Below are 9,736 nucleotides of genomic sequence, written 5' to 3' on the forward strand. Positions count from 1 at the left end.
AGTTTCTAAAAAGGAGAACTTAATTCTAACTCCTGCTGCTGTTTTACAGAACAAATCTCTGGAGACCGAAACTAATCTCTTAAAATTATGTAGATAATGAGTTTGGTTAAGGATAAATGTACATAGTTCACATTCCTTCAGTCTCTCCCTATAGTCCAAAGTTTTTGAGCAAGAAATCTGTAGAGTATTGATTTAAATTGATTCAAAGTGTTTATGAAACTCTTAAGAGACTAGTTTTAGAAATTTTACTGTGATTTCTGCTGGGATAAATTTGTTAGGCAGGAATATCTTCCAAAAATAAAGTGGATGCTTGAATATGTGTAAAATCATGCAATTATTAGCAGAGACTTTGCTATAAGGAGTACTTACATCCTATAGTAATTTTATTAAAGGAATACATGCATCTCTCCTTTTTGTATGTAGAGAAATATTCTGTTTAGCCTGAGAAAGCTGACTGAAACAGGAAAAATAAAAAAGTAAAAGCACTCGACCCACGCAATACTCAATTTTTATAACAAAATATCCTCTTGAATATGCCTATTAGATTAACCTGAAGTTCTCTATTTACTTTTTTAAAAAAATCCAATGAAGAAAATTTCAGTAGTTTGTTTTGCTTGAGGAATCAGGATTCTTTTACTGAGTTGTCTAATGATATGAATCAAATTGATTTACACTGAATGAGCTAGCTCTTGATTTGGTAAAATTCAACAAGCACTTATTGAATTAGGTGCTTTCAGAAACAGCAAGACGCAGCAAACATTGGCAACTGAGAAGAAACTGCGCTTATAATAGGACTTGCTTTTTTTAATAGTAAATGATCGTGTGTTGTGTTGTGTGGCACGCTGTGTGGCAGTCCACTTTTTCCTCCCTACTTATGCTTCATTCAAACAGCTAGGCCATCCCATGCTCACTGCCTAGAGGAATGAGACGAGGCATAGCATAGAAACACGTGAGTCCACCCTCCTTTGTTCTTCAAAAACTGAAGGATAGTAAAGAAAATGAGAGGAATCCAGAACCAAAGCTGTTTGAGAGAAACATTAAATATGAGTAACAGACTTCAGAAAAATACAGCTTTTCCTCAATATTTCCACAAGCCAGGAAGCAGCAGCAGACATGATGTCATTAGAACGGTCAGACTGGTGGTAGCCAGAGGTGGGAAAATGTGAAACACTGTAAGTGATCACCAGCTTAACAAGAGCCACCAGTACTTGAAGATCACCCATCTTTATTTAAGTGGGCACTACCCATCTCTAATATCAAGGGGTTACCCTGGTTGCCATTCCCATTGGCATCTGGCAAGGACTTCCTGTGAACTGCCACCATCCATTCTTCTAGTCACTTCGCAGAAAGACTTTGCACCAAGACTTTTCTTAGTCCTTGTCCAATTCATTTCCATACGAATCCCCCTAGCTACTGCATTCAACATTCTGAAACGAAATCCTAAGACTAAAGGAAGGCTGAAACCCTGGACACAGACAGGGTCAAGAAAAGTAGCAAAGTGAGAACCTGTCTCCCTTCTCCTCTTTCTCACCGTGTGTGTGTGTGTGTGTGTGTGTGTGTGTATGAGGTGATGGTAGCAAGTGAATCGATTTAACATCCTCTTCAAAACAGTAAGAGTTCTTAATAGAAACCTATTACAAATAAGCAAGGTTTCGGCTTCGCTGTGGAGGGAAAATGAGAGTTCATGTATTGAAACTCATCCTTTTTTCTAGGACCTCCAAGCTCTGGTAATGGTCAAAATCCACTTGACCCTCCCCACCAAACATTCTGAAATTCCTGCCATTTGTCTGAGGATGGAGAAGGGATTCCTTATTTAAAATGAAAGTGGTAATTACAATGATGACTTTGGCTTGGAGTTATCATTGCTTTTCCCATTCTCAACAGAGTTTCTATCAGGTATCATGTGAAATAGTTAACTTCAAGGCCAATCTTAGGAGTATACACTCATTAATAATACATGAGAACCAAAGACTTATGGTAGACCAACAGACTGTCCTATCTCATCTCTTCAAATACAAGCCCATCTCAGACATCCAACTTAAGCGTTATAGTATTTTCTTTATGAAAGGTTAGAGTACCTCCATTTTTCCACCTCACTATCTCCTAAGCATAAGACCTCAGAAGGAGACAAGTGAGCATGAACTATCTGCTCCGGTCTTACATAAGCAAGAAAAATCTATTATTGCTTGTTCATTGTTCTTTACTTATGAATGAATCATATCTAAAATACTTAGTGATGGCTGCTGATGGTCAAGGGACTGAAGTATATGGAAATTGGTATATGAATGACAAAAATTGAGTTTATTTTGTTTCCCACCCTGACTAGCTCTCTCTGCCAGATTGTCTACCTAATGACAATATTTACAGGTTACCTGAACTTCTCACTGAAAATAGAATGGTTAAGAGTGGGAACTAGTTTAGGGTTGTTTTAATTATGCTCTAAGATAAAATATAATATTTAGACATCCTCAAATGTAATACCACATTGTTCTTTTTTCAACAATATATTCTTCTTAGTGACCGACACTTCAGACAGGCTTTCTTAATGATTTCTGTTTATTTCCATAAGGCAAAACTACAGGTAAATGTTTTGCCAGATGACTTCTCTTTACTTATGTTCTAACATACCATATGTTTGGCACCAAAAGATCTTAGAAACCACTGTGAAAAACCCCAGTATTTGAATTAGTTTTCTGACAGAAATGAAAATCTCTGTTGCATTCCTACTTGTCACTGGCTTTCTTAAATGCAGAAATATTCATTTCCACAGTCTTTATGGCTTTTTGGAGGATCTCTAAGATTGGTCCCATAGCCTTGTTCCAACACATCTGCTGTTGACTCTACGGGAATTTTGGAATCCTCAGTTTTTAGTGCATCCTGCAGTTTTTTCAAGGTGTCTATCCCAGTAGTTTTGGAAGGACCTGGACTCCTGCTTCTCTCAGATGTGCTGACATCTGATTGCTCTTTGGTGTCTTCTGTATAGAAGTCACTTAATTGAAGATTCATGAGGGAAATTTCATCAAGCACGAAAGAGAAGATTCCAAACTCCCAAGGACGTTACTGCTATTTAGCACAGAGATGATGACTGGTGTGCGGGCACTTTTGAACACCTCTTTAGCTGACTGATGCAACTCCTCTACATTGGTACTCTTCTCAGCCATAGAGCACATGGCCATGGCAACCCTGCAACATAAAGACTCTTTTTGAATTTTGTCTTGTTTTGCATCCATTACAGATTGCATCTCCTTAAGGATTTTGAGCATTTAGATGGCATGGTTGCTCTATTGGACTACCGTGAAGATGGTGTGACCCCATATATGATTTTCTTTAAGGATGGTTTGGAAATGGAAAAATGTTAACAAATTTGGCAATTACTTTGGATCTATCACGTGTCATCATAACTAGCTTCTGCTTGTCATCCACACACCAGGACTTAAGACAAATGGGACTGATGTCATCTTGAGACCTTCATTTATTTTTGACTGTGCTTTATTTGGAGTGGAGGCATTGTTTTTAAGAAAAACATGTCATGTAGGTTCTCTAAAAGTAAAATGCAATTAAATTCAAAAACATATAAATAAATATAAATAAAAATAAAATAAATAAATACATTTTGAACATTTGCTCAGAACAGTCCTCAAGGCTACTCCTGTTTTTCACAGCCATCCAAAGGATTAGAGCAATCATATTGTGGCTAAACAATTCGGTCAGGGTGTTTGTGACAGAACAGGATCTTGTACATGAAAGAAGAACCTTTTGGCAGCTTGAATCAGTCTCTCCTTATCCTTTCCTGACGCTGAAGACGATTCTCCAACAAAGAAGTTTCAGCACTGCAAAGCAAAGCAATAATCCAAATGAAAACCAAAAGTCAATTTGGCAACCGTAGAGAAACTGAAAGTATAGTCTAAATATGAGGATAACTCCTGCCAAGGGCAGGAAAGCTATACAAACATTAAAACAAAAATGATATTGTGCTTCAATAAAAATAATAGCGAAAATAATTAAAACAGAGTAGAATAGTGTTATATCACTGAATTTATACCACATAATAAATACTGTGTACTGGATCCCGAAAATATCAATAGATTAATATACTGAATTACCCTACACTGAAGGATATTACCCTTGATAACTATTCAATGTAGTAAAAAATACTAGATAAATAAAGCATTACAAATTACACAGAGGGGCTCTGGTTCCCGTTAAGGTAGACTAAGAACACTGCAGCCGATCTTTCCTACTGATTACAACTAAAAATCCTGGACTGAATATATAAAATCACTATCAGATAATTCTGAAAGGTGGATGACAGAAGGCCAAGGAAGTAGGGAGTAATGGCCTTCAAAGGACAATAAAGCAATGAAGCCCTCTGACTTTTTCTTTGAGAATGGGTTTTTCTGTGCTTTTTGCTGTTGATTTCTTTTCCTGCTTCTGATATACACCACCTGGGGCAGTTTGAAATTAGAACTGTGAACAAGCCCAAACAGGGAAAGTTCCAAAAGAAACCTACACTAACTAGCAAATCAGGAGCAGGGGCCTCTACTGGGCAGATCCCTTTTGATCTAGTTGCCAGCAAGAAAATGGTAGCGTCCCCACCACCCCACCCTCTGTCTGCCCCCAACTACTCATGAGCAGAGGCAGCCCTAAACACTTGATTTTAGGCAGCCCTAAACACTAGCACCACCGCCCATCGCATACTCCCCACCCCATCCCAACCCCCACACACACATATCACAAGCACAGCAGAGGTCAGTCAGCCCTTTGCCCCCACCCCTGCCAACTGTCAGTGAAAAGGCTGTCCTTACGGAGTGAACCCCTTTTCACTCTTCCCACTCTACCCTGGGCAGAACCAACTTTCTCTCATTGCTTTGCCCCGAGGTGAGAAATAGTTGCCATGGGAAGAGCTGAAACTGTTTTCTAGCCAGAACACCAGGAAAGGGGACCCCTGGGAATCAAATAGTGCATGGCAGACTGCAGAAAGAAGTAAAAATTATAACCAAAAAATAGTACTGTTGGGATTTTCAATGCACGTAGACTGCATATGACAATCACACCCAATAAGGAGACTCATGTAGCTGAAAGATTTCTTGATTTTACTTAAAATGGTAAAATATTAATTTTAAGTAGATTGTGTGAAGTGTGAAAGTATACTGTAATCTCTAGAGTAACCATTAAAAAAGCAGGAAATAATGTGTCCATGGAAGTAGAGATGGGAGTGATGTGGCCCCATATTAAGGGATGATGACGGCCGGAGCTGGAAGAGGCAAGGAATGGATTCTCCCTCAGAGCCCACAGAGGGAGTGAGATCCTGTTTGACTTCAGCCTTCCAGCCTTGAGAGGGTACATTTCTGTTGTTTAAAATCACTAAGTTTGTGGTAATTTGTGACAGCAGCCCTAGGATACTAACACAGATTTTGGTCAATAGGCAAATTAAATTGAAATTTCAAAATTATTTAAGTAACTATTTATATTACTCAAAAGATGGCTTGAAATGGAAAACAGAGAAATTTTTTAAAAATGGAACAGAAAACTAATAAAAGAAGTTATACTTAATCTAAGCATATCAATAAATGCATTAAATATGGGTTTCTAGAACTAATAAGTTTCATAAGGTTGAAAAATACAAGATCAAATCAATTGTATTTCTGTATACTAGCAACAAAATAAAAATCAGAAATTAAAATTAAAACAATGACCTTTACAATATCATTAAAAATATGAAATATTTATAGATAAATCTGAGATGAAATATCCCTACACTTACAACTGTAAAATATTGCTGAGAAAAATTAAGGAAGACCTAATTAAATAAAAAGATGCATATTGTAAATGGGCCAAAACACTCAATATTGCTAAGATGTCAGTACTCCTCAAATTAATTTATAAATACAACAAAATTCCAATAAAAAACCCAGCAGGTTTTTTGATATATGTAAAAGACAAAAAATGTTCTCTTAATAGAACTAAAATAAAAGTCAAAAAAGAAAATACATGAAAAATATTGTGAATTAAACAACACTATTAAATAATCTGTGGGTCAAAAGAAGTCACAAAAATATAGAAAATATTTTGAACTGAATGACAATGAAAATATATCAAAATCTGTGGGATGAAACTAAAGCAACGTTTAGAGAGAAATCTGTATATTAAATATTTATATTAGAAAGGAAGGTATAAAATGAATAATTTTAACTTCTAGCTTAAGAAGTTAGAAAAGAGCAAACATTCAAAGTAAGCAAAAGGAAAAAAATAATAAAAAACGAAACACCGCATATTCTCACTCATAGGTGGGTGATGAAAAATGAGAACGCATGGACACAGAGAGAAGAGTACTAAACACTGGGGTCTATTGGGGGGAAATGGGGAGGGCTAGTGGGAGGGGGAGGTGGGGAGGGATAGCCTGGGGAGAAATGCCAAATGTGGGTGAAGGGGAGAAAGGAAGCAAAACACACTGCCATGTGTGTACCTATGCAACTGTCTTGCATGTTCTGCACATGTACCCCCAAACCTAAAATGCAATATAAAAATTTTAAAAAAAAGAATAGAAATAAGTGAAATTGAAACAGAAAAACATAGATAAAATCCACTAAAAGGTGTTTCTTTGAAAAGAAAAACCAATAAAATTGTTAAACTTTAAGTCAGATTGACCAAAAAGAAAAAACGGGAGAGAGAACACAAACTACCAACATAAAGAATGAGATGTCGGGCCGGGCACGGTGGCTCACGCCTATAATCCCAGCACTTTGGGAAGCCGAGGTGGGTGGATCATAAGGTCAAGAGATTGAGACCATCCTGGTCAACAAGGTGAAACCCCATCTCTACTAAAAATACAAAAATTAGCTGGGCGTGGTGACACGCGCCTGTAGTCCCAGCTACTCGGGAGGCCAAGGCAGGAGAATTGCTTGAACCCAGAAGACAGAGGTTGCGGTGAGCCGAGATCGCGCCATTGCACTCCAGCCTGGGTAACAAGAGCGAAACTCCGTCTCCAAAAAAAAAAAGAGAATGAGATGTCACTACTGACCCTACAGACATAAAAAGGATAATGAGAGAATATTATGAGCAACTCTGTGTGCATAAATTCAACAATCTAAATGAAATAGAGCCAATCCTTAAAAGATAGAAACTATGAAAACTCACCCAAGTAGAAACAGAACACTTACATAAACCTTACGCCTGAATCCCAGCACTTTGGGAGTTCAAGGTGGGTGGATCACGAGGTCAAGAGATCGAGACCATCCTGGTCAACATGGTGAAACCCCGTCTCTACTAAAAATACAAAAAAATTAGCTGGTCATGGTGGCGCGTGCCTGTAATCCCAGCTACTCAGGAGGCTGAGGCAGGAGAATTGCCTGAACCCAGGAGGCGGAGGTGCCATTGCACTCCAGCCTGGCTGACAAGAGCAAGACTCCGTCTCAAAAAAAAAAGGAAACCTATATTTCTTAAAGAAATTGAATGTGTAGTTAAACACCTTCTAGAATAGAAAACTCAAGGCATAAATGGTTTCCCTGGTGAATTCAAACATGTAAAAAAGAACAACAATTCTACACAATATCTTCCAGAATACGCAAGGGAGAATACTTCTCAACTCATTTTATAAGGCTACCATTCTAGAAAAATAAGAAAACTCTAGACCAATATTCCTTAAGAACAGAGACATAAAAATCTTCAACAAAATATTATCAAATCCAATCCAAAAATGTAAAAAAAGAATAATACACTGCAATCAATTTAAGGTGCATCCCAAAAATGTAAGTGTAGTTCAACATTAAAAATCAAACTAAACAAGAAAAAGCACGTGATCATATCAGTAGATGCAGAAAAAGCATTTTTAAATATTCACTTTTCATTAATAATCAAAACTCTTAGCAAACTAGGAATATAAGAAAACTTCCCTAATCACAGAGGGCTCTTACAAAGAACTACAGCTAACATAATAAAAGACTAATTGCTACCCCTTAGGATCAGGTATGTCCATTTCACTAGTTCTATTTAATATCATACTGGATATCATAGAAAGTGATGTAGAACAAGAAAAAGAAAATATTCAAATTGAGAAGAAAGAAATAAAACCAACTCTGTTTGCAGACAACATGAAATCTACATACAAAATCCCAAGAAATCTACAATAAAGTTCTAAGAATTACAAGTAATTTTAGCAGATATACGGTCAGCATTCAAACACCCATATTCACTAGGAATGAACAATAGAACCAATATTTTTATAAGTATCATTTATAATACTCTCAATGAAATTCTTAAACATAAATCTAAGATATGTACATAATCTGCCCACTAAGATTCAAAAAAAATAAAATTCTGAAGTAAAAAAATCAAAGAAAATGTAAATAAATGGAGAGACAAACTCTGTCCATGGACTAAAAGACTATATAGCAAAGATGTCAATTCAAATTCTGCCCATGGATTAGAAGATATATAGTTAAGATGCCAATTTTCCCCAAATTGCCCCACAAAATTAATGCAATCACAATAAAAATGCCACCAAGATCCTTTGTAGACACAGAACAGAATTCTAGAATATATATGCAAGTGTAAAGCAACAAGAATAGACAAATGTTTTTCTAAAGGAACAGTTAGAGGACTCACAGAATCTAATATTAAGATATACCATAAAACTACAGTAATTGAGATGGTGTTGTATTGGCGATACGTAGACCAACCTAACAGAACAGAAAGTCTAGAAAAAAACCCACAAATGTGGTCAGTTGATTTTTAACAAAGATGCAAAGGCAATTTAATACAGTAACTTTAGGGGTTTTCACCCTAGAAGAAAACCTAGGCAATACTATTTGGGACATAGTCATGGGCAAAGACTTCATGACGAAAACGCCAAAAGCAACTGCAACAAAAGCCAAAACTGAAAAATGAGATCTAATTAAACTAAAGAGCTTCTGCACAGCAACAGAAATTATCATCAGAGTGAGCAGGCAACTTACAGAACGGGAGAACATTTTTGCAATCTACCCACCTGACAAAGGTCTAACATCCAGAATTTACAAGGAACTTAAACAAATTTACAACCCCATCAAAAAGTGGGCAAAGGATAGGAACAGACACTTCTTTTAAAAAGACATTTACCTGACCAACAAATATATAAAAAAAAAAAAGCTCAATATCACTGATCATCAGAGAAATGCAAATCAAAACCAAAATAAGAAGCCATCTCATGCCAGTCAGAATGGTGATTATTAAAAAGTCAGGAAATAGCAGATGCAGTAAGGCTGTGGAGAAATAGGAAGGCTTTTACACTGTCAGTGGGAATATAAATTAGTTCAATTTATATTGAACAATATGGCGATTCCTCAAGGATCTAGAACCAGAAATACCATTTGACCCAGCAATCCTATTACTGGGCATATTCTCAAAGGAATATAAAGCATTCTACTATAAAGACACATGCATATGTATGTTTATTGCAACACTATTTATAGTAGCAAAGATATGGAATCAACCCAAATGCCCTTCAATGATAGACTGGATAAAGAAAATGTGTTACATATACACCATGGAATACTATACAGCCATAAAAAGAATGAGATCATGTCCTTTACAGGGACATGGATGAAGATGGAAACCATAATTCTCAGCAAACTAACACAGGAACAGAAAACCAAACACAGCATGTTCTCACTCATAAGTGGGAGGTGAACAATGAGAACACATGGATACAGAGAAGGGAACAACACACACCAAGGCCAGTTGGGAGGTGGGGGGCGAG

The 9,736-nt window shown here is 36.8% G+C and overlaps 1 protein-coding gene across 1 annotated transcript; it reads right to left on the bottom strand.

Moving 5' to 3' along the window:
- Positions 1-1,060: 1,060 nt before the first annotated feature.
- Positions 1,061-3,824, bottom strand: C9H12orf60 (chromosome 9 C12orf60 homolog; the record flags this gene model as incomplete). Its single annotated transcript, XM_017975812.4, is given in 4 exon segments — positions 1,061-2,817; positions 2,819-3,008; positions 3,011-3,183; positions 3,754-3,824. Coding segments are annotated over 4 exon segments (528 nt in total), but the record flags the coding sequence as incomplete, so codon positions are not given.
- Positions 3,825-9,736: the final 5,912 nt, after the last annotated feature.

Source organism: Callithrix jacchus, chromosome 9 (genome assembly GCF_049354715.1).
Source record: "Callithrix jacchus isolate 240 chromosome 9, calJac240_pri, whole genome shotgun sequence".
NCBI classification, from domain to species: domain Eukaryota; kingdom Metazoa; phylum Chordata; class Mammalia; order Primates; family Cebidae; genus Callithrix; species Callithrix jacchus.